The 25,710-nt window shown below is 55.8% G+C and overlaps 1 protein-coding gene across 1 annotated transcript in view; it reads right to left on the bottom strand.

Annotated features, from left to right (window-relative positions):
• ZCCHC14 (zinc finger CCHC-type containing 14) overlaps nucleotides 1-25,710 on the bottom strand; it is a 52,071-nt gene that overhangs the window by 9,669 nt on the left and 16,692 nt on the right. The window contains exons 2-4 of the mRNA XM_032853794.1: nucleotides 19,882-20,005; nucleotides 9,692-9,765; nucleotides 1,736-1,807 (exon numbers count right to left, since the gene is read on the bottom strand). Coding sequence (XP_032709685.1) covers nucleotides 1,736-1,807; nucleotides 9,692-9,765; nucleotides 19,882-20,005 — 270 coding nt within the window. The remainder of the gene's footprint in view (nucleotides 1-1,735; nucleotides 1,808-9,691; nucleotides 9,766-19,881; nucleotides 20,006-25,710) is intronic.

The raw sequence follows: 25,710 nt of genomic DNA, 5'->3' as shown, positions 1-25,710 counted from the left end.
GGCAGTAAGTGACCGCCGTCTCCCCACAGAACAGGCCATCGACGCACAGAACAGCTGAGGGCCAAGGTGAGGCCAGACCCCCGAGAGGAACTTCTGACACTGCAGGCCCTTCTCCCCAGGCTCAAGGTACCCGCTGCCGTCAACCAGAGGAAGCTGAAACCTCCAAGGGCCGGGCGTGGGGGGTGGACGTAACTGCAGCAGCGACTAACCCAGCCCCAGCCCCAACGCTGGTCAGACTGAGTCGAGAACCCCGTGAGGGCTGGGAGCGGCGGCAGCACGCCCCTTTCTGGACAGATGTACCCTTTCCCTCAGTCTCCACATTTTCTAAACCTGATGTCTAACACTCCGTCAACAATTACACGATACCAAAAAAAATAAGGGGGAATGAAAAGTATCACGAGGAAAATCATCAGAGCCCGACTCAGAGGTAACCGCATGCGGGAACTACCAGGCCGTGATTGTCAACGACCGCGACTCGCGTACTGAAGGGTTCCGTGAAAAAACGGGCAACACGCAGGGCAACGAATGGAAACCTCAGCAGAGAGGAAACTTTACTGAACGATGTGTCAAATGGAAAACCTAGGAAAAGCAAGAAATCAGAACAACAGAAACCACGGTCCCAGAGATGAAGAACTCGGCACACAACAGGCTCGTGAGCCCGGGCAGAGCCACGGGCTGGACGTCAGGGAGCCCGAGAGCAGGGCAGTGGACAGCGTCTGGCCAGAACACACAGCGGAAAGAACCAGAAAAATAAAAGGGCACCGAGAGCTGTGAACAACGTCAAAGGTGCAGGTGCAGAGAGCTCAAGTCCCAGGATGAGAGGCGGGCGGAAGAGACATCTCAAGAGACAACGGGGAAGAATTCTCCAAAACGAACAAGAGACAACGCACCAGATTCTCAGGAAGCTCAGAGAAGGCAAAGCCAGGGGAGCATGACGCACCGTCAGAGCCCAGTGGGCCCAGCGCTCCCGCCAGCGCCAGGGCAGCCCGGAGCCGTGGACGCTCTGCAGGTAGAGAGGCGAGCGGGCACGCAGGGAGGACATCCCGCGTTCTCAGTGTCACAGAGGGAGCTGCGAATGCCAGCGCAGGGTCAGTCATTCCAGAGAGCGCGGCTGACAGGCCAGAGGACATGCAACAGCAAACGACTCCTGCCCAAGCTTTCGAGGCACGGTCCGCCAACCGGACCCCCCTACTGGACGGCATCCTGACCCTAGCGCGGAGACGGACACTCGCTTTGCAGACACTTTCAGCACGACACCCCGTGAGACACAGAGGACTGACGACGCTAAAGACAGGGTTCACTGCAACAGCCCGGGGCCAGCGGGCGGAAGACACGCGTGAACCGTGGAGGTGCACGCGCACGTGCGTGTGCGTGCCACGTGTCTGTGCGGGGAGGCTGGCGTCTGCATCTACTTAGTAGCGGAAGCTTTCGCTTGGATGGCCCTTGTAGAAGCGACCCGAGAACGAATCGTACGGACAAGAGATGGCGCCGGGACTGGACTCTGCCCATCTCCACAGGGTGACTGAGGCAGACCGCCCTCAGCCGCCTGCACCGGCCTCAGCGTCCTGCCCCTTCTCGTCTGCAACAACGGCAAGGGGCACAGACCGTGGCATCGAGGACCCTGTCCGGGCGGTCGCGCACACATCGCCCGCTCTGCCGGCTGAGGGAGGCCGTCCAGTCACTGAGGTATTCCACAGAGCCTTGGGGTTTCCAGAGGAGCCCTGAACCACCTTACCTTTGAAATAAATTCAGTCACTTCAGAGGGAGATTTGGTTACTGATGTTACTGAAGAATCAGACCACAAGACCTTAAAAACAAACAAACAAACAAACCTTAAAAACAAACGCCACGTACGTCCCTCACAACACACCTGTGCGGGAGTCTTCGCGGGCACAGGTGCAGTGAGCGTGCTGAGCCCCACGCGGGGAGCACCTGCCGAACAGGGTCGTTACACAGCCCCCGAGCGTGAGAAAAGAGTTCACGTCACTCAAGTCTTTGACGGCATCACTTCCTGTTCTGTGCAATCATGCAAACAGCCCCAAGTCGGAGACCGGACCCCCCGGGGTGTACGCAGTCACGGACAATCACGACGGCTTGTGTGTGCCAGGCACACCGTCCTCAAGGGCACCTCCTTGCAGCTGCCAACGAGACAAGGCCCCCGCCCTCGGGAACCCAACAGAACAGGGGGCCGGGGGGTGGTCAGCGCTCGGGGAGCAGCGGGGGTACCGGGGGCGGGGGCCGGGGCTCACAGCTTCAGGAGGGAAGGGCTCAGCAAACAGCTCTAGGTGCCTGAGACCCGAGCCGCACACGGCCGCGTGTCCACACTGCATGTGGCGGGCGGGCAGCCTCGTGTCATCACCGTGTCCCCGCCAGTCCCCCAGGTGGACTGCAGGCATCCTGGGGGAAGGTCTCCTCCCTCCGGCTTCCCAGTGCTTCTCCAGTGTTTCCTGACCACCCCAGGGCGCTGAGGACTGTGGGGGAGGAGGGAGAGTGGCACAGAGACGCGGGTGCAGGGTGGGAGCTGGGCTGGGAACAGGGAATCCAGCAAGGGGCGAGGAGAGAGGGCCATAAGAAGGGTGAGGCCATGAAGCAGGAACTTGGCCCTCAGATCCAGAAGGCGCAGGAGGGTTTCAAGTCAGGAAGTCAAACGACCCAAAAGAAAACGCTGTATTCTCAGCGATGCAGCTGACGCGGCGTGCTGGTCTGGAAGACCCCGTGCTCCCGCCCCCGCCTGCGCCTTCTGACCAGCAGCCCACTGCGGCTGCCACCGGACCGCTCGTCCCCCTTCCCCTGCCGAAGCCCACACGGGTCCCCACAGCAGGCGCGCCACGGAACAACCGCGAAGGGGGCCGTCTCCTCGGGCTCCGGGGACTCACAGACCAGGGAGAAGGGGCGCGGTGCCCGGGGCTCCCTGACAAGGCAGGCGCCCGCGCTCCTCGCCGCCCAGATGGACCTGCACCAAGTTGTAGACCCCCACCTGCTTGTGTGGGGCAAGTTGCCACCCAATGAACCACCAGCACCATCTGAGGACAGAGGCGGAAACTGCATGGCCCTCCCATGTTGGCCCCAAAGCACAGGCGACGTCCGGGTTGGTCACAGTGCAGAATGTGCTGCAGGACACCCCTTTCCTGGTGACTCTCACACCAAGAGCAAACCCGATTCTCTCACTGTCCACATTCTCAGGGCACAAATGCGGCGTGAAGCCCAACACACGACATCCAACGCCCCAGCAACGCGCAGCACAGACACGTCGGGTCACGCGGACACAGACTCGCCGCCTCCCCGACGACGACGTGCTTCCCGCAGGCACCGCTGCCACGGGCCGTCAGCTCCTGACACTTTACTTGTCCTCCCCAGAGGCGCGGGAACTCCAGTCTAGGGCAGACAGAGAGCACGGGCTCACTGCCGGGCCACCCGCGGCACTGCCGGGCTCCGCAGTGGACGCAGGCTCCTTCACACTCACCCTCAGCCTCGCCTGCCAGGCCAGGCCCCCGCCCCAGAGCGGGGGACAGGCCCCAGGAGGGGCACGGAACGCAGAGCAGCCTCCCGGCATGCCACATGCCACCCACATGGCCCGTCATATCCAAGGCGGCACCAAATGGAGGCTACCCCATTCCATTATATGCCACCAAGGAAACACTGGCCAGACGCACGACAGCACTGCGGTCTCCTGTCCCTTGTACCCGTTCCAAAAGCTACACACGCAGCCTCACTAAGCCAGACTGTGAGTGCCCTAAATATACGCAAACATCAAAACGTGCCCCAAACAGACACCCAGGACTACAGCTCGCTACATCTCAGTCCTGTGACTCACTGGTCAGCTCCGTCCCCCATGTCCCTGTTGTCACCCACAGCACTCGACTCGGGCATGCGGAGCAGAAAGCTCTCGCCGCACGGGGAGAAGCCCAGCCAGAGGCCCGGCCCACGGCTCCCACCACACCTCAGCCATGAACCAGGAGCCCAGCACCTGGTCACCCGGCACTGGCTGCGGAGAGCTCAAGGCAGCCAGTCAGAAACACAGACCCTGTGTGGAGAAGAAAACGGTTTTAGAAAACTAAAAGCCATCGTTCATATTCTCAGGGGTCTAAGAGAAGAAAACCATCCCCAAGAACAGGATGCCACGAGGAAAGAACTGTCAGAGGACAAGTATTCTTTGAACTCAAAACCAGGACAGGAGTGAAAAATCCCACTGACGAAGGGGGTAGATGACACAGTCCTCCATCAAGTAGATCGAAACACCACAGGGAAAGAAAACAGAGAAAGAAATCAAACAAAGGACCAGGCGTGAGGTCCAGTATGCAGAGAACAGGAGCCCCAAAGCAAGGACAAGAGAGACACAGAGCAGAGGAAATCAAAGAGGAGGATTCGGATCGGGACCCCTCAATTACGGATGTGAGCTTTCAGGTTAAAAGGGCCCACCGAGTCCCAGCACAGTGATGGAGACAGACCCGCAGCCAAGCACGGGTGAGCGGCACGTAAACACCCAGGACCGAGGAGACCGGCACGAGTGCCCGAGCTCCGGATCAGTAGGTGGGAAGCCAGCAGAGCTCTCGGCCCCGAGGAAGAGCGGTGCCCAGCTCCGCCGGTGCTCTCGGTCACGCTCGGGGAGGGCGAGGTAGAAGGCACGTGCAGACAGGGAAGGCCTCAGAGGCAGAACCTCCCCAGTGCCCTTTCCACGCAGCTACCAGACAGAGGATGACAGAAGACCTGAGAACAGGGGATGGTGCCTGTAAGTGGGTTACATGGGTGGGGATGAGGGGCAGATCTGGGGCTCTCCAGGGACCATCAGGAGGGCACGTGGCAGCAGAACCACAGCTCTGAGGCGGAACCAACAGGGCTCTGGGCCTGTCTGAGCACGAGGTGGGGGATTCGCAGATCATCATAGGACTTTTGGAGCAAAGTCCTTTCTAAGTACTTGTTCCCAAGCAAGAGACAAACCGGCAAACACAAAGACGACTGGAGGGAAAGCCCGAGCGCGCACCGTGCAGATCCGGGATCAGCAACTCTCCACAGCACACGGACACCACAGAGCCACCGAAGTGCGCGTCCCAACAGTTCCCGGCGGCTCGAGGCCACGTTCGCACGATTACGGGCTCTGAACTCCGCGAGAACAGCTGATGGAAAGGACTCCCCTCTGCTAACGGCAGAAAGACATTCGGAGCACGTAAGATTATCGTGAAAAGAAAAACGGAAACTTTCAAGGAAAAGACAGAGCACTCAAGGACACATGAGTGGCTGCGTTCTCAGGAAAGAATACTTGTCATCAGCTGGGTTCCACGGTTCTTTCTGCGCTGCTGACATTCTGCAGTCTAGGAGGCGCTTAAGGGTTTGCACTCATCTTCTGGTATTTTCCCTCTCTGTCCTTCACTTTGAACGAGAAATCTTTTTATTAAAGTTTTTTTTTTAACGGTTTCCAGTTTTTCAACAGTGAATATGGGAAAACAAGTAAAACGTGGACATTTCCCACGCATGTCCGTACGCGCGACTTTGCGTTTGCAGCACTGGCTTCCTGCACGCTGAGATCTGACCCCTCAGGAGCCAGGAAGGAGCAGCTCCGACGCCAGTGAAAACCCACCAACCCCGCGGAAGCGAGCCGGAAGCATGGACGCCTGTGTGCGGTACCTGCCGGCGTACTAGAAGCATCTCCCTTCCGCTACAAGAGAAGGCTCTCGTTTGTATCCTGGAAACACTGATCCATAAAGAGTGGAACTAGAGATAAACAGGACTGAGGAAGGTGGGCAGAGGCCACCGGGCCCCCCGGAGCCAGGGAGGCCGGCAGGCAAGGTTTCTCTGCGTCTCCCTCTGTGGCCAACACGGCCGTCCCACCGCGGCCCAGGATGGCGTTTGATGGCTCCGGTCCCAGAGGGTAGCTGTTTATTTCCACATAGAAAAGACACCTTCCTTAAAGGACAATTTATGTAATGTTCCTTCGTTAGGGTTCTGTGGACAAAAGGAAAGGCTTAATCCTCAGGTAACTTTTTTTTTTTTTAATTTTACTGATTGATAACAGACCATAAACCACACCCACCTAAAGGGCATAAAGTGCTAAGTCTAGGCCTGTGTCTGCGTCCAGGAAACCACCACTCCCATCAATGCCACAAGTGTGTCCCACACCTCGAGGAAGCCACTGTGTGCCTTCTGTCGCTAGACACGGTCTGCATTTCCTAGTTTTATGTAAACGGGCCCACACCATACATCTTTTTTGGCAAAAGGTCTGGTTTTTTCACACAGATTGTGTAATCATTTGAGTTTTCTCCACACTGCTCGTGTAACACTAGCTCAGAGCTCTCCGCGCCGGGCGGTCCTTCCGCGGTATTTCTGGAACCGCCTCCCTGATCCGTTCTCCTGAGGACGGCCGCTCAGGGTGGCCCACATCCAAGTGCTGTGACCGTTCCCACACAAGTCTCTGTGTGACCCAGTGCGTTCCTCTCCTGTGCGTCACTACCTGCTGGTGGAACTAATGGGACATACTTTAGGGAAACGTTTAGCTTTTATAAAACTCCCAGACAGCTTTGCAAAGAGGCCGCAGGCCAGAGCACAGGCGCTGGCCGCTGGAGAGGGGCCCTGCTTGACCAGGTGCGCCCCTGCCAGCAGCCCACCGGCCCGGGGTCCCCAGCTCGGCCATCCCGCAGGCACGCAGCGGCGTCCCCCTGTGCGTCTCATGGCCGTCCTCCTACTGACGAGTGGGGCCCGACATCTGCTCGGGCGGGACGGCGCCCTCTGAACACTCTCTGCTAAGGTGTCGTTCAAATCTTGGGCTCATTTTTTACCCGGTTGCTCTCTCACTACCAAGTGGTGAGACTTCTTCGTTTGGGATGAAAACTGTCGAGCACGTAACGTGCAAATCCCCCCAGGCTGCGCCCTGCTCGGCCATCTCCCGTGCCTCTAGAGGAGCAAGTCTGACACTTGATCAAAGCTCGCGTGTTCATGCTGCCTTTCGTGGGTCATGCTCTCGCTGCTGTAGCAAAGAGACCCTGCCTAGCCAGTCTCGCGTGCTTTCTTCCAGAACTTTCGTCGTCTTAGGTTGTACATTTCGCACAGTTTTCACTTAGTTTTTGACTGTTTTCTACGCGAGGTGAGAGGTCTGGTCAAGGGTTCTGGAGCCATTTGTTGAAAAGACCGTCCTTTCTTCCCTGGACCGTGTGCACGTCAGTCGGCCACTGACCTGCGGGTCTAACTCTGGACCGTCTCCAACCCGCTTACAGGTGCCCCTGCTCATGGCGACCCGACACACCGGCGTCTCCGGAGTCTGACGGCGAGTCTCCCAAGACAGGCAACGGGCAGCTTCCAACTTAATCCTTCTTCTCAAAACTCTTTCGACTGCTCTCTTGTTCCTTCCGTACGTATTTTAGGACTAGCTTGTTGATTTCTAACAGAAAAATCCTACTGGGGCTTATTTTTGAGGGGAGTCATTTCAGACGACAGCAGGCGGGGAAGACGGGTGGGCTCGCCGCTGTGCTCTCTCCGGAGCGTGGCGCTGGCAGCACTTGGCGGGACGCCCACACTTCACTCCCAAAGGTGCACAGCCTCGAGGAGTCTCCCTTCCTCTCATGACAGGAGTCCCCAGCCTGACCCGTGAGCGACAGCCACAAGCAGCTCCCCACGAGCCCCACACAATACAAGCACACAGTGTCAGCTGCGTAAATCAACAGTGTTACTACTGTAATAACAAAGTAAACATTTTTTTAACATTGATCCTATCTGTCCTTTGTGCCTGGAGTTACTACCATTCAACAAACACGGTTTGGGCTGGGAATCCCTGAGGGCACATCGGGTTAGTACTCCAAAGGGCACCTGGGTGGCTCAGTTGGTTGAGCGTCCTACTCTTGATTTCCGCTCAAGTCACCATCTCAGCGGCTGAGCCCCAGGCCTGGCTCCGCGCAGAGCGCGCGGTCTGCTTGCGATTCCATCTCTCTCTCCCTCTGCCCCTCCTCCCACTCATTTGCTCCTCAAATAAATAAAATATTTTTTAAAAGTACCCCCAAAAGAAAAAAAGTTTGGACTTCTAGAGGAGAGAAGAATTCTCACTTTCCTAAATACGAGAATACTTTTGTCAGTTATCGCTTCAAGAAAAGTAAGATCCGCAGGTAACCGAAGCTTTGGCTTTAAGTCTCCGAACACGCTGGCTCACCTGCCAGGGCAGAAGGGTCTTCAACCTCACACCTCCCCCGGGTGACGGCGTCCACACCAGGCCACACTCCTGAGTCTGGCGCTGCAAGCTCAGGGCTCCAGGCTCCTTTTGCCAAGGACTCATGGCACCATGTCCCCGTTCTCACCAGCCTGCTGTCTCCCCATTCCTGACCATAACTCCATCTCCTAAGAGGCACGAGAGGCCACAAGAGACCAAGCGTCTATCCTGCCAAAGCTCCCATCTTCAAAGAGAAGCTACAGGCAGTCACATTGGCCACAGTCTCCACATCTCACATTGTACAAGCCCAGACTGTGGGCCCACGGACGGGGCCGGGTCAAAGCCGGGACAACCAGACGGGCTGAGTGGGGCCCAGCCCCCAGAACGGCTCGGGCCTGTGGAGGTGGTGACCGCCGAGGGGAGGCCTGGCCATGAGACACAGAGCGTGGTGGAGGGGAACAATATACCCACTAGGGTATACCCACTAGGCTCCCACTAGGAGATACCCACTAGGCTCCCACCCCTGTGAGGCCTTGAAGATGTCAGGATTCCCAGGTTCTCCAGGTGCTGAGACCTGGGTGCTGGTCCCAAGTTTCGACAGCCTGCAAGCTTTCCCATACATTCTGAAGACACATGCACGGTGAACAAGGGCTTCTCACAATGTGGTCCCCCTCGGGAATCAAGTGAAGAGGTTATCCCTTTGGTGGCAAAACTACTTGAAGTATTTTGATGTAGCCATACGTTTGGAAAGTCAGTGAACCACACACAGGACCAGACCACGGACACTAGATACGAACCAGAGGCTGATCCCTGAGAACCCTCCCTGGGAGCGCAGGAAGCAGTGCTCCTTACCACTCAGGGTTCGGGCAGGCGCACAGACAAAGGACAGCCTCCCGCCGCGGGACGGCCGTGGAACAGAACCCCAGGGGATGGTCAGCCGGGACACATTTCCCAGCTTCCTCCGCAGCAAAGTAGGATCAAGAAACTAAGTTTTAGTCAACAAGAAATAAGTGGAAATGTCTAGTGGCCACTTTTCTCTGTCTTAAAAGAAAGAGAAAAGTAAAGTTTTCCCTCCTCTTCATCCTGTGTCTTGCTACCTGGAATTCAAACGTGAAGACTAGCGCCCTGGCTGCTACCCTGGACCGTGAGGCTGAGGGCGCACACCCCAGGGGTATCAAAGCACTCAATGGTGGGGAGCCCGGCCCCCAAGGACCCCACGGAGCCCAGCTCCTGGCACCCTGTGAGGCCGACGAGCCACGGTTCCTGGGGGTCTCCAAACCGAAATCGCAGTGTGTCTCAATTGTCACACAGTGTCTCTGCGTCAGCCAACTCTGGTGACCAGCCAGCGGCAGCTGAACACGCTAGTCCAGACAACCCTCAGCACACAGGCGGGAGGCAGCTCGCTTGGGACCCAGGCCCAGCTTTCTGCGTCCCCGGCACTGGCACGGTGCTTGGCAAGACAGCCCACCTTCCACTTAGATCAATCTAAGTATCTACTCAGAGCAAATGTTTCCTTCCTGCCCCTTAGAGGAGAAAAGGGGGAAAAAAAAGTTGGCATCTTACCTCAAAGGAACATTCAACATTTCTGTCATTTTTTTTGTGTGATAATCCCTTCAGGTCTATCTTTTCGACACTCACTGTAAAAGCAGAAAACAACAACAACAAACAAGATTATAAAAATGAAATCAAACCTTGAAGTACACATCACTTAGCATTTGACATTTTAGCAATTTTCAAAACGAGGCTTCAGACGCCGGCGCCACTGGCTCTCCTCCGCCAAGTGCTCGCTGGGGGGGGGGGGGTGCGCGGCTGGAGAGGGAAGCAGACAGTCGTCACCCGCAGGAACGGGGGTGGCAGGGACAACAGGCTGAGCATCAAAACAAATCACAGAGAAGGAAGAGCAGGGTCCTTGGCAAGAGAGCAGGAGGTGACAGGAGCGCTGGGGCACAGACCCTGGCGATGAGGGCAGACCAGGGGGATCTGCTCTGACTTCGCCAAAACTCACGCTCCGGGCTGTGGGCAGTGACGGTGCCGGACACCGGCGCCCGCACAGCGCCTCGGGGGAGCTTCCTGTCCCCAGTGACGGCGTCACTGTCCCATGACCGTGCAGGCAGCCCGGGAGGCAGCGGCGGCATGGGGCACCGGGGCCGGCGGACGCGAACCACCACCGGCGTGGACCCGGCTGCCTCGTGCAGCCCCTCAGAACTTCTCAGAGGGTGCGATTAAGTTCTCCGGCACTTAGATCGGGGTGAATACAAACGCCGGAGCACAAACACCCGCTGAACAGAGAACAGCCACTTACAAAGGTGGAGCGGGCTCCGAACGGCCCAGCCACACTGAGGTGTGCACGTAATGACAATGTCTCTCACGTGCTAAGGGAACGGATTCCTGACGCGTCTACACTGTCTGTGGACGTGGGCAGTCCAGTCACCCCGTGTGGCCACGGAGCAGAGCCCACCCCAGACCAGGCGCTTCAGAACGTGTGTGTGACATACGTCCTGCTCCACGTCAGTCCTCCCGGTCCCAGACAACCCTGGGCCACGGACTACGGAGAGTCCCATGGACCTTCCAAATCTAACTGTCCAAGCACCCAGCAGGACCCCTGAAACCATGAAGCTCCACGTCCTGCAGACGGGCGGCGTCCCAGCCTGCCACACCGGCGTCTCCCAAGGTCTTCCCCGAGAACACCGGCGCTCTCAGGTGTTAGGACACGCCTAGAAAGCCTCACGGTGAGGCGGCTCAGCGGCAGAATCCCAAGACTTCCTGGGAGACTGGGCACAACGGAATCCTAGGGGCTGCTGCAGTCCTGAAGACACAAGTCTGTTCTTATTCACAAATCCCCAGTTTTTTGGGCCACAGACTCTTTATTCCCTACCGTGTCCACAATTCCCAGAAAGACAGACCGCTCTGGGCAACGCGCTTCGGGGAAGGTTCTAACCCTGCCATGCCCAACACGGCAGTGGCTAACCACACGTGACTCCTTACGTGTGTATTAATTACAACCGGACAGAATTAAAAATCTAATTCTCGGGTTGTGCTTCTCTCAGCCTAAGTGCTCCACAGCCAGATGTGGCCAGTGGCCGCTGTGCTGCGCAGCAGACATGGAACATTCCATCACCGCCGAGACTTCTGCACAGCGCGGGCGAAGCGGTGCTGGCAGACGGGAGGCTGCCCTGGGCCTGTTTGTGTACACGGCTCTGCTGGCGCACAGCCACGCCATTTGTTTACGTATCGTCAGTGGCTGCCCTCCACCCGCGACAGCGGAGCCCGGCCGCTGTGCCAGAAACCCCATGCCTCCCAAAGCCCAAAATATTCACTATCTGGACCTGTGCAGAAAAACGTGCAATCTTTGTCTAAAACCAACAGTTGTTTGCTCACCGACCTGTCCTATCAGATCCCCACTGTGCACAAGGTCGAATTCCAGGGGCTGGGAAAAGAGCGGCAAACGTGACAGATGGGTCCTTGCATGCACAGAGGTCACTGGCTGTTTTGGAGAAGACCCTTTCCCTGCTGAACTCTTCTCTCCTAGGCCTCCCTAATTCTGTAAAGTCGCATCGGGGTCAACATGCATCTTGGGAGATACAAGAACCCACTCGGTTTTAAGTATTTTAAGCTTAAAATGGCACCTTACAGGAAGGAATTACTCTTAAGAAAAAAAAAAGGTGTTTGTTTCCTTTCTGGAAAAACAAAGAACACACATTTCGAGGTTGCACACCTCCCTGTTTTCTCTCAGTGAAACCACTCGCTGTTCCTGTCTGGCTTCCTCCATCAGACTGTCAGCAAATAAACAGCTTTTATGTTTTCCCAATCCGTATTTTTTTAAAACCGACCCACAATGACATCACTCTAACCCAGATCTTCCCTTTTTTTTAAGCAACAGAATATAGGAAGTCAATGAACACAGAAAAATGTCATCAGCATTTTCCCTGCCACGAGACAGCGACGTGAACCTGAATGTCCCAGGACTGGGTAATATTAGGATTTATGAAAAAAAGTCAAGAGAGAAAACCCCAACTGGGCTGAAGGCGGAAGGGACTCATCTTTGGACAGGAGAGCATGGAAAGCAGAAGAGCTATTCAGCCGTCTGCAAGGAACCCAGGCGTCGGAACTCCACGGCTCCAGTCTGGGGGGCCTGGACAGGACGGCGGCCGGAACAAGCCACACCATGGGCCGGCGCCACCACCCCACCCGTGGGCAGTGTGTATGGTTCGGGTGCCAGGCACCGCAGGGGGCTCTGCTCTTCCGCCTGCAGGGGACTTGTTCCCGTGGGGGCACGTGTGGTCACATGGGCCCTGCAGTGTACGTGGGGGCAAGAGTGGCTAATGTGGGGTGGGGCTTTGGGGCCTTTCATTAGGCTTCAAACATGGAGAAGCCGCTTCTCGATTCTGGAGCTCACGTTACAGACCACGATTTCAAGGACAAAAACATGGGGGCGCCTGGGTGGCTCAGTGGGTTAAGCCTCTGCCTTCGGCTCGGGTCATGATCTCAGGGTCCTGGGATCGAGCCCCGCATCGGGCTCTCTGCTTGGCAAGGAGCCTGCTTCCCTTCCTCTCTGCCTGCCTCTCTGCCCACTTGTGATCTCTGTCAAATAAATAAATAAAATCTTAAAAAAAATATATATATATGTATATATAAAAGAAAGTTGAAAAATAAGTTACCAAAGCTGACAAGAATCACTGTGCTTGGTGGTGGAAGTACGAGTAGTTCATCCCAAATTTCCATCATGCAGTTTTGTGATTTTATTTTATTTTTTTAAATATTTTATTTATTTGACAGACAGATCACAAGTAGGCAGAGAGGCAGGCAGAGAGAGAGGGGGAAGCAGGCTCCTGCTGAGCAGAGAGCCCGATGCGGGGCTCGATCCCAGGACCCTGAGATCATGACCCGAGCCGAAGGCAGAGGCTTAGCCCACTGAGCCCCCCAGGCGCCCCAGTTTTGTGATTTTAAAGGGCACTCGTTCCCATATGCACACAAACACCTGTCTACGACCCACTTCTCTCTGGACGGACACAGGGACCCCTGCCTCACACTGCGCTGGTCGGTCCTGCACACGGTCATCTACCTGGCCCAGAGAAGTCTCATGATTTTCTGAAGAGTGCACGCGGTCACGGCGAGGTGTGGGGCGCCAGAAATCGGTCCATAGGGAAGGGATGCGATTGGCGCCGCCCGCGAAGACTCCCTGAGAGAAGGACCACAGCCAGAGGCTCACTGGGAAGGTGGAGCGGGCAGGAGGGGCTCCCGTGTGGGGCAAACGGGCTAGGGTCTGGACTGCACGCAGGCACGTCTTCCAAGGACTGATGGGGCCCAGGCAAGGGCACCCGCGTCCAGGCCAGCCCGCTCGCTCTTGCTGAGCCGCGAAAGCAAAGCGGGAGGGGCGTTCTCCTTTTAAGACCATTTGTCTCAACTTCCATTCTTTTCTCACTCAAGACGCACATGAGCACTCCGCCTCCGGTGCTGTGAGTCGGACCATGTGGCCTTCAATAAAACATCCAATTCCACTCAACTACCTCTTTTATAATCGGATCAATACCTAATTTCAAAAACCGGTGCGCGAATATAATTGGGAAAGGCAGGAGGGAATCTGCGGGGCAGGGAAGTACGCGGGCACTGCCGGAGCCAGGGGGTCGAAACAACCGGAAACAGGACTGGGCTCTGAATGGGGGAGGGGCTGGCAAAAAGTCGCAGATGGCTTAGGGCTGAGCCAGACCCAAAGGCCTCTCAGCCAGCAGCGACGAAACCAGGACCAGAAACACTCTCGTGATTGCGTCCTGGGAGCTCCCAGTCCAAACCGCCACGCTCTGAGGGTCACTCTCACGCCAAGCATCTTCAAGTGATTTCCGAGAGCTGTGACGTCACTGGGATGTTTATCTCAGACACGTACAGATAACAGCCTCAATGTGTTCCAAGAACGAGTCACTCCTCTGAAACACCTTTTCCCTTTCTACCCTAAACTCTTCTGGAAAAAACGGAGTCGCTGGCACTTTCCTGCCATAGATCCTTTAGCTGGTTTCGATCAAGTAAATCTCCTGTCAAACAGTTTAATTGCGATGTGCCCCACATAGGAAACCACTTTAAAACTTACCCAAACGACGCTACAGGCCATCACAGCCAGGACTGCAGGAGAAGATGCAAGACCAGCCCCTGCACACACCCCACCTTCTCCCGAGTCTTACACAGAAGGACTCAATGTCTTCTTACTTAAAGTAAAGAAACGGAACCAGAATAACATTTAAGATGCTTCCTGCTTACGGGCGCCAGGGTGGCTCAGTTGGTTAAAAGTCTGCCTTCAGCACAGGTCACGATCCCAGAGTCCTGGGACTGAGTCCTGCACTGGGATCCTCGCTCATCAGGAGCCTGCCTCACCCGCTCCCTACGCCTGCTGCTCCCCCTGCTTGTGTGCTAATAAATACAGTCTTTTTTTTTTTTTTAAGATTTTATTTATTTATTTGACAGACAGAGATCACAAGTAGGCAGAGAGGCAGGCAGAGAGAGAGGTCGGCGGTGGGGGAGCGAGCTCCCCGCGGAGCAGAGAGCCGATGCGGGGCTCGATCCCAGGACCCTGAGATCACGACCTGAACCGAAGGCAGATGCCTTAGCCCCTGAGCCACCCAGGTGCCCCTAATAAATACAGTCTTAAAAAAAAAGATCCTTCCTTCTTAAATTTTTTTTAACTAAAATCTAGTTTTCATCTAAAAATTGTAAAACTATATTCTTAAAAGTCTCAGCTGAGTAATAATGTTCCTCAAATACCAACGGGCGTCTCCCTTCCGTCTGGTTGTCTGGGTTAGTGGGGGTCATTTTCAGAAGCGGCTCTTCAGCTCCTGCTATCACCTGAGCCTCCGCTACTTGCCAATCAGCCTGCGCTGCCTCCTCTCTGATACCTTCCTAGGACCCATCACCTTATATTTAAGATTTCCCTAATTTGTTTTTCTTTGACTTTTTTTTAATCATCTAGCTACACTGCATTGATTGATTTGTGAATTCTCCAAAAACATAAATAGGAACCAGGGTAGTGCATGGCATGATCTGGAAAACATGACGCTGATACAGGGCACTCGTCAAGCAGCACGACAGGAAACGAACACACGCATCTTCTACTTGAAGGGTTAGTGATATGGCGCTTGAACCTAAGGGCCCAAGGAGTTTTCACTTATTCAAATATTAGGGCAAACATTTTATTCAGCATTAGTATGTTCTAGGGACAGCACTAACCAAAAGTGACACAAAAATTACAAAGTTCACAGAAGTGACATGTGAGCTGGACTTCAAAGGGAAGAGCCCATCTGGGCAGAGGGACGTGATGATCAAGGCCCAGGCAGGACAGTGCAGGGCGTCTAAGGAAGTTTGTTCATGGCTAGAGCCACCAATTCAGAGGAGTGACAAGAGACCAGAGCAGGGACACGAGGACAGGATGAAGCCAGACCACAAACCCCACAGCAGGCCTCCTCCAGGCAGGTCAAGGTAAGCACGGGGGCTCTGCTGTCAGATGGGTTCTGTTAGAGACGAAACACCTTCCAGCTCAGTGACCTTGGGCAGTTACTGGATCCCTGAACAGAAGGAAGACTGGTCCCTACTTCACGGGCCTGTGTGACATCAACGAGGTGCACACACACACGGAGGGGGCAACTCATGCTGCTCAGTTCGGGGGCAGCAGCTGCCGCTGAGAGCCCTGTGACAAGCTTCCTATGAAAGGACACTGTGGTCCAGCTGTAGTGCAGGTCCCTGCTAGGGGACGGACCGGACAGGAGAACCCACAGGTGGCAGAGGGGCCGGAGGCCTGAACCAGGATGGCGGCCGCAGCGACGGCCCGCAGAGCTAGACCCGCCAGGGCTATGAGGGCACGTCTGCTCGCGTGGGGCATCGACCTGGGGTGGGCCTGCAGGTGTGGCTCCAAACGCCTAAAGGTCGGCACCAGTCGCATATACTGGAAACAATGGGAGTGATGGGTCCCTTCTGGACACACGGGCAGAAGCACCAGCGGGCCACCTCAATGGAAATAGCCACAGGGATTCGGAGTCCCGGGCAAGGGACAGAGATCGCTCCGATCTCAAAGTCATCAGCGGCACAGAAGACACCCACACAGAGTGTGAGTGAGCGCCAGCGAGGAGCCCTGCTGCACCTGCGTTTCGGGGCAGACAGAGGGGATTTCACAGGAAACGAGCAGACGGAGAGGCAGGAGAACCGGGATGTGCGTTACCAGGGGACCAACAGAGCACGCCACCCCAGTGCTTCCGGAGGTACGACGGTCCGTGGTTTAAAAACGGAAAGAAACCAAGAGAGGACAGAGTGGTGGTGGTGGTGGGGAGGGTCAGCCAAGCAAAGACGAAGGCTGACCTGTCGTGACTCTCACGACCGCCTGAGAGAGGAGGGCGCTGCAGGCGGGGTGCAGGGCTCACGGTCACAGAGCACCACCTGCTCCTCCCAGAGCCGGGCTGTGGGCGCACTGCAGGCACACACAGGAGGGACACAACCGCAGCAGACAGGACAGGCAGGGGGGCGGGGCCGCTGCAGGGGACCTCTGCACAATGTGTCACGGCTGGCTGTGGGACAGCACCTCGTCTGCGGCCTGTACCCACTTCCAAGGTGTAAATACTCCCGCCACGGCTGATTTCCAGCCATCAACAGATCATCAAGAGGCTAAAAGCCTTGACCTTGCTGGCGAGCAAGCCTCAGTACAGCCCTGAGCACAGGGCAAGTTCTTGTGCACCCATCCAGAGGTCGGCTGGGAGTTCAAGGTAAGGCCTGAAGAGTTAGATCCACACTCCCTGGATGCTTCCTCGATGGAGACACAGACGGAGCTGCTCTCTGAAAGAAGCCGTTGTGGGATGGTCAGCTCGGCTGCTACCCGTCCAAGTCACCCTGTCTTCAGGGGACCAGGAACCGTCACTCAGACAACTCTGTTCTGTGCTTCAGATGAAACTTGTTGGCTGAGCAAGGCTGCAAACAGCCAGTCTTCAAAAAGTAACGGTGCAAAGGGGCCCCTGGGGGGCTCAGTGGGTTAAGCCTCTGCCTTCGGCTCAGGTCATGGTCTCAGGGTCCTGGGATCGAGCCCCGCATCGGGCTCTCTGCTCGGGGGGAGCCTGCTTCCTCCTCTCTCTCTGCCTGCCTCTCTGCCTACTTGTGTTCTCGCTCTCTGTGAAATAAATAAATAAAATCTTAAAAAAAAAAAGTAATGGTGCAAGGAAACAGCAAAAAAGGCTACAGGACAACTTACTTTAAAATGGACCAAAAAATGCAATGTCTTAAAAAAAAGAAAAAAAAGGCAAAGTCTTCGTGAATGGAGAGACAGCTAAGGGAAGAAGCAGGTAAAATAAAATGAAATTATGGGATCTGGATGACAGGGGTTCACTGTAAAATTCTCTGAACTTTACCGTAGGTTTCAAAGTCTTAATAAAATGTTGAAAGAGCGAACAGAGAAAGTTACCCAAACGCTTCCACTGCAAACGCACCTTCGGTCCCCAGCGCCGCCCCAGCAAGGCAGCCAACCACTAGTCTAGAAGCCAGGTTTTACTGCCACTCCTCTTACCAGAATCCCTACTCTAATTCTCTGTGGTGGACAAGACTTGACATTACCCTGTGTCACAACGCTGCTACACGACAAACACAAAACCAAAATGGCACCCAAAAAAAGCATTTACTTAGGAACAAAAATCCCAGCTTTAACTCCTAATATGATAAACACCTGTAAGTATAACCTACATGCACAAAAGCTCCCAGGAATCCGTAAGTTCCAAGAATGACAGAGGTCTGGAAAGTGGTCTGTGGCGTCACTGCGCTTCCTGCGACACTTGGTCTCACACAAGGGTGATTCGGAAACATAACGCCTCCAACCCAAAAGCCAGGCTACAGGACTCCTTCCACAACTCCTGTCGCGGGCAGCGTCACCGCAAGTAACTTCGACCTCATCTTGCTTGTTACCGACGTTCCCCTACGTGTCAGCGAAGTGGGCCGGGACGTGTGGGTGTGGGGGAAGCTCTGAGCTGCCGGCGAGCGGGGCAGTGCTGCCTGCTGGTCCTGAGGAGTTCAGGCCCACACCTGCCACTGAAGCCAGGTGCTGGGAACTACTGTCCTCGTCCCTCTACCCCCATGCTAGAAAATCTGCACAACGAAGAGCACGGGGAAGGGCGACCACCACCTTGACCGGCACCGGATGAGAGCAGTCAGTTTCTGGCTGTCCTCAGTGCTGTCCCCTGAACTTTTATACCTAAGTCTAACCTCGTTCTTCGCTGAGGACTTCCAAAGAAGCAGGGAAAAATCAAACCCCAAGTGGAACACAGAAAAGACAGCAAGAAAACTCGATAGTAATAACACTCGCAGTGACTTTAGGCTTTGCCAAGAGCGACCGCCCAGCCCGGCAGAGCATCACGAGAAGCATGACTAAGAAAACCAACCTCACTTGCTTGCCAAATTCTGGGCAGAAGAAACTTCTTACTTAGAACCACCCCATGGAGAATACGGAGGACAACTCAGGAGCCTGGCCCGCCAGGCTTCGTCTGCAGCAGCCGCGGCCAACAGCGGCTCACCCGAGGGCTCTCAGGGCCCCACGGCTCACGGACAGGGAAAGCACCGAGAGAACAGTCGTGCATCTTGTGCTTATATTTGAAAGACAGAATGAGGGGGTCTTGATAATTATGTCTCGAGCAAAAAGCACTGTGCGAAAGAGGAAGCCTGCCCCCCGACACCAAGAGGGTGCAGGTCCCACGCTGGATAGTCGAGGGACAGAGGACACTGTGTCCCAGGGCAACATGTCTAAGGGAAAAGGACAAGAGCAATGTCGGGGGAGAGGAGCCCCCAAGCCTGAGTGACAACTGCCCATCCCGGGAAGCGAGCCCCCATTGCGTCTTCTCAACAGCGGCCCCAGCCAGGAGCTGACCTACAAGGACTCAGTTGCAGTTTCCAGTGCGCGCTTCTGCACATGAGCACAGGGCAGCAGTGCGGAGGCTAACTGTGACCTGAGGCGGGGACGGCTGGCTCTGTGATCTCGTCACAGTGGGGCTTTATGTTGAAAATGAAGCATTAATGAGGAACCCGTGAGGCACACTGTGCCCGAGACACAGACAAACGGAGAACAGAGGCCAGGGAGGGTGGAGGTGAGTGGCCTCCAGTGCCCCAGGCCTCCTGATCACAGGGCCTAGTCAGGGCCACCTGGCCCTCACGAGCCCCATGTGTCACCGACACTCAGCCTACACTGTATGGTAAGTGAGACGCTGTGACTGTCCCACCAGCCCAGGAACCAAGGAGACTCAGCCTCGCGTGACATGTGCCCTCGGTCATCCCCAGAGCCGCGCTGTCCGATATGGTGGCCCCGACCCACGCAGAGCTATCGCGGTGCCACTGGAAAGGAAATACAGATAAAATGCCAGGTCCCTGGCTGCATGAGGCACATTCCAAGTGCTCAAAAGACACATGTGGCTGACGGCGACAGACTCAGTACTGGAAAGAACGTTCCGGGTCTCCGCAGAAAGTTCCACAGGACAGTGCCGCTCTGGAACCTAGGACTTCTGTGGTATGAGGCAGGGAGGAGAGTGTAACAACCTTCGTTCTTCCCCCGAGTAAACACCCGTATTTGAGACTTTCATAGCAGAGGTGTGGTCACATATTACGGGCCCAACTTAGAGAAACCACGTACCTTACTAAAAAACACCGCGGCTGATGAAAGCTCTCAAAGTCTTTAACCAAAGAGCATCACAAACATCTGTGTCCCCCAGCCTGGTGGACCTCCTCCCCCAGAGCCATCACACAGACGCACTCACCTTTGGCGTGTTTCCCCACAGTCCTTTTGGGTGGCGAGTCCTCCGTGGCATGGACTGATGTGTGGAGAGCGCTCTCCAGACTGGTGCTCATGCTGCCAATCGGGGCCTCGGTTCTTGGTGTTACCTGGGAGGACAAAAAAAAAAAAAAAAATCATATTTTCTTCCATCTGGTCCATGTGGAATAATTTTCATTCCTGAGAGTAATGATGTTTATTATAGTTTCAATTTTCATATAAAACATGCATACAAAAATTTTACATAAAAACTTTTTTTTTTTAAGATTTTTTTTTTTTAATTTATTGGACAGATCACAAGCAGGCAGAGAGGCAGGCAGAGAGAGAGAGGGAAGCAGGCTCCCCGCCGAGCAGAGAGCCCAATGTGGGACTCGATCCCAGGACCCTGAGATCATGACCTGAGCTGAAGGCAGAGGCTTTAACCCACTGAGCCACCCAGGCGCCCCAAAACTTTTTATATAAAATGCTACTTACATGATAGTGTCACAATAACCATTCCCTGACAGGATAATGGAACAATAACCGCTCCCTGCTGAAGACAACATCACCCGTCTCCTGCTCACCACTCAGGTTTACAACCAGCCAGGCCGAGTGCCCGTCGGAGTGGGGCCAGGCCGCTGCTTCGGGCGCCCGCTCGGGGCAGACGGAGTCACGCACTCTGTGAGTTACATACCTCCACCTGATCCAAAACCTTCTCTCTTATTTCTTCAGATCAAAGAGTTCCCTATAAAATTAATTACACAGCTGGACCTAACACTGTCCTATAAATCTTGAGTAAGTCACAAAATGCTCTGAAAGGAACAGTCAAGAAGAGACCACAACTCGATCGACATGGGGGTACACATCCTAACACACTACAACCCCACGTTTAGGAATTCGTCACACAAAGTTCCTAACGTGAGACAAGTACGGGGCGGGGGGTGCTCACAGCAGCAGCTTCTGCGAGAGTGGAGGGCAGAAAGCCCCGGAAACGGCTGTGCACAGAGCTCCAGCCACATGAAGGCCGGCAGGTGCCCGGGCGCTCTGCAGCACCCCCCAAGTTCACACAGGCTGCCCCCGACCCCCGCTCTCTGCCCGCATGTCTCGAACACACAGTGGGAGAGGAGACAGCAAGCGGTGAACCGCAGTGACCTCGGAGGAGAGAGGAGACCCCCGGGTGCCTGGGCAGGGGCAAGAACTTCCGTTTTTCCTTCTTAACAAGGATCAGTAGCTAGAAAGTTTACAGCCAACATTTACCTAGTACTTGTAAGACTGAGAAGAATGAAAGTGACCAATGCTTTGACTTCCTCGCAGTCACCATTCAGTATGTAAAAATTTCAAAGGAAAGTCAAGATTTTAAAGTTTATCAAGAGAGGTGTAAGTTTGAGAGGGTGAGAAACACTGTGCTACACACACGAGGAGGGGCAAGGTCGGCAGGAGAGGAGCGTGACTGCTGGTCTCCATCCTGATGTGGAGTCGCGGGGGATGCACGCCTCGGGGGCCCCTGGTTTTCATCAGTTGGTTCACTCCCTGGAAGGCACGGGGCGGCCCGTCGGAGCCTGGAGCCCAGTGCAGGCACGGAGGGCCATGACGGCAGAGGCAGAGAGCCAGCAGGAGGGGCCGGACAGGCTGCCAGCCTGCAGCACAGCGACAGCCAGCACCCTGCGGGTACCCGGCGAGCCCCTCTCCTCCCAGCCACCCACCACGTCCGAGCCACGGCAGGAAGGCCTCCCCGCATGCACACAGCACGGGCCGACAGGTCCTACGCCACGCAAGAAGAGCCGTCCAGCACGGTCTGGTTAAATCTGGAAGGTCACATTCCCCAAGGAAATAAATCCTAATCATGCACGACTCCTCTAAAAAGTCAATTTTTCAGATAACATTACCAAGATGTTATCAAGACAGTTAAAATTTTGAATTACTTTTGTCATTTAACTAAATTGGATTATTTCCCTCAGATTTGGCAAAGTTTCATCCAAAGGTCTGAGTATTGCAGAAATGAACTTCTTTCCTATGAAATAAGGTAACAGAAGCAACAGTTACAAGTAATTACAGAAAGAGCAAGGTTCCTAGTTTCAAACAGGAACTATTGCTTTGGGAAACAGCCCAAGAGGTTAACATCCTAACTCCTGCGAGGAACGTGAGCACAGCGGAGGCCAGTGGGTCTGGCCTGGACCACACGAGCCTCCAGCTCCCTGGGCTGCCCTGGGAAGCACAGCGGAGTCCTCGCCCGCAGGACAGCTGTCCGGACAACCAACCACGGAAGTGCTGGCCCCTGCCAGTGACACACCGGTCCAGCACAGACACAGGCACGCACACCGACGCCCGCCGAAAGCGTTCCAAACAGCCACAAACAGAAAACCAGCCCCGGTGGGGGCAGAAGCAGGGATGGGGAGAGACGGGAGCCCAGCCAGGATGCCAACCGCAAGCGCAGCCTAGGAGTACAGACAGCTGCACGGGACGGGTGGTTCTCAACCCTGATGTGTGCAGAACTCCCAAGGCCCGGCACGAGCGCAGGTCGCCCACCCCCAACCCTCAGCACTTCCAGAGCGGGCGGGACAGCGGCCGCGGTGTTCTTCTGTCTCGTGCACTGGACGCTTCCGCCCAGGTGCCAAGCACTGGAGGCCCGTGGTCTGGTCAGCCCCTGTGAGGACGAGGTGTCAGCGGCGCGGGCAGGAAGCGCGTCCTTCCGTGGGCTGACGGGGAGGTAAGGGTGGAAGTCCACGCGCCCTGGCTCCCAGGAGAAGGGGAAAGCCTAGGAGCCACACTACGGAAGCCCAGGCCGTGCTGACAACACAAACACGCGGAAGAAAACTCTAGACTAGGACCAGCGGGAGAGAAGCATGTGTTCACCCCACTGTGCTATACCAGAACATCTCTTCCGAGTTTTCCAGATGCTCACTTTTTCCAACCAGCCTTTCTCCCGACTTTGCTCCTCTGTTTACACTGAAAGCGCTCTTCCCCTGCATTTCCCAGAAATGCTGTGTTTGGGGTTATTTTTGGTTAAGTTAATTTGCCCCACGTGACCTCCGCAGTTCAACTCGGATGCTCTCTGACTCACGCTCACAAGCAGAGCTCCAGTCATGAGCCTGATGGACACGAGAATAAAGACTCGATCAGTTCCAAATGTCGTCCCTTGCTATGGCCAAAAGGGCAAACGAGAAGATGCTGTCCAACGCCCAGCCCAACCCAGCCACTCCCATCAGTTCCAGGCCCTCTGTCCTGCGAGCACCTGGCTTTCTCACCCGATGGACACTCCCTGTGCCCCCGGGACCGGCTGATCAGCGTCCCACCGCCAGACAGCTTCTGCCACGACCTACAGGGGACCTGCCATCTCTCCCTTCTCCCCTCCACTGAATGCACTATGGCCACCAGGGTGGGCCTGGCAGCCAGGATCTGCCTGCAGCGGCCCCAGACCCCATATGTATCTGCACGGCCCCCTCACGGATGTCACGTCCACACCTGTGTGACCTTCTCAGTGAGGACCTGTCCGACCTCGATGAAGTCAGGACTTCTGGTCTGTTTCACTTGCTGCTGTAGCCTCTGCATCTGGACAGAGCCTGGTGCAACACAGGCGCCTCATGGGTGTCTGTACAATCAGACCATTTCCCCAAGTTCTAGCGAAATCAGGATGAACCAGACAAAAACGGCACCTGTGCTCCAAAGCAGAATGTGTGCGTTCTCAGTGACACATGACACAACCGCAGAGCACTTGGCCGGCGCCAACACAGGACGGACAGGGCCATGAGCGTGAGTGCACTCGGCCCCCATGAGGCACACGCTCCAGGAGAGTGATGTGGCCCACCAGCCGCTGCACGGTGAGCAGGCAGGAACGGGCCTGAGTGCCAGCCCTGGGACGCCAGGAGCCAGTGTTGCAGCTCCGAGCGCCAGCCCTCTTGCGGGCACGGCTGTGTGCACGATGCTTCCGCAGTTTCTGACGTGCAGGATTAGACTGAGAAGGTCAGGCGGGCCCGGGACTCTGCATTCCTCTCAGGTGCTGCTGGCACTGCAACACTTCCAAGGTGAAGCAGCTCGCTGTGGTCAGAACGTGCAAAGGCCCAACAACCCCTCCCGGGCGGAACACGCAACGGAACCCCAGCGCTGCGCAGATTAGATCCGATGAGCTCCAAGGCTGCTTCCACGGGTACGGGACAGAGACACCAAAGCGTACCACGTCAGCCTGGAGATGCGAGGGGGGCCAGCGGTGGGGCTCCTGCCTGTCCGTCCACTCCCTCAAAGAGGTGCTTTCCTCAAAGGCTTCCTCAGTGCTGGGCTCCGGCCAGAGAGACCAAAGCAACACAGGGTGCCTGAGGCTTTGTGCTGGAAACTCACTTAACGACTCAGGGACCAGGACCACAACTGTTAGCAGAAAGGTTTCAGTTTTAAAAATCGATTTCGTTAAAGATCATTCAAAGTCATCGGACGGGACAAAGGCAGGCAGAGGGCAAAGCAGGCAGCAAGCGTGCAAATGTTCAACATCTCAGTAATGCTGGGGACTTTTCAAGAAAAACCTGGCAGAGCGACAGTGACTCTGCTGAAAATCCAAACACTCAGCGTCCCAGCCGTGCCGCCGCAGGAACAAGCCTTCTGTAATCCGGGTAAGAGACTGGAGGCGCTGCGGCAGGCAACGGGAGCGCCCCGGGTACTTATTCCCAAGGGCATGGTTCTCCATGGCGAGCCCCCCGCAAACAATCTCTTGGGGGACGCCTACAAAAGACGATGGCCGGCCCCCCACCATGAAGTCAGCAGTTCCAAAGTCTACCCTCAGATACACCCAAACCCACTCGACAGGACATCTCTGAGGGTCTCCCCTGCAACGACGCACACAGTAACGATGAAGTGCGCTCCCGAGGGCTGCAAGACAGACGACGGCTGTGCACAGAGCTGCGAACGGGACTGCCAATGGCATGGTGAGCCAGGCTGTGCCGCAAGGGGCGGTGAAGACAGCAGCTCAGCTCACGGCGCAGGTGCACACGGAACGCCCAGGACGTGAACACGCAGGAAGAGACACAGAGGATAAAATGATGAAGGCGACCAGAGTATAAGCACACCTCACACCATTCCCGTCATGGATACACTCTGCTTGTAAGCACGCCAAGCCACTCGACCCCCGGAGTCCTCACCACTTGCACAGGAGGAGCCACAGGGCCCACCAGGAGTCTCCCCAAGGTCACCGGGCCAGTAGGGGGCAGCCCCGCAGGGACTAAGCCTCATGGGGTGGCTGGTGCGGGTCAAACCCAGGGAGAGCAGGGCCCGCCTACAGAGGCCACAGCGCCAGTTCCGGCAGTCCCTGCTGGCTGTGACGGGTGGCCAGGATCCTTGTGGCTCCGGTCCAGTTTCCCCCAGCACAAAGTGGGGATAACGACATGTACCCCATATAAAAAAGGCACTGGAAGGAGTGTGCTCACCAAACAGTCAACATTCAACGTAACGCTGGCTGCTCTTGCCCCCATGGCCGCCAGTCTGGCTGGCATGCGGTGGGACAAGCACGAGCACCCCGGCGGACACCGGCTCCGTGGGGACACCTGGAAGAGACGCACACCTCTGACGTCCCGGCAGAGACCTGCTTCCGCGAGGCTGACTCTCCCTGAGCACACAGCAGTCAACGGTCTGTGGCCACGGACGCCACTCCCTGTGGCCCTTTACCGGAAGCTGGGGTCTGCCTTCTCTCCACAGACAGGCCACCGCAACACAGACTGCACCATGACCAGTGATCACCGATCCTAGAGCCAGCACACAGCAGCTAGAAAGATCCTGTATCATTTAAAGTACAGTTCGACAAAATAGTCGTAAGAGTCGATGTTCCTACTGTTACAAGGGAAGCAACCTCAGCCCC

Source organism: Lontra canadensis, unplaced genomic scaffold (genome assembly GCF_010015895.1).
Source record: "Lontra canadensis isolate GAN:19392208 unplaced genomic scaffold, GSC_riverotter_1.0 scaffold8, whole genome shotgun sequence".
NCBI lineage: Eukaryota > Metazoa > Chordata > Mammalia > Carnivora > Mustelidae > Lontra > Lontra canadensis.
The sequence above is the reverse complement of the archived record's forward strand: the minus strand, read 5'-3'. Positions and strand labels throughout refer to the sequence as shown.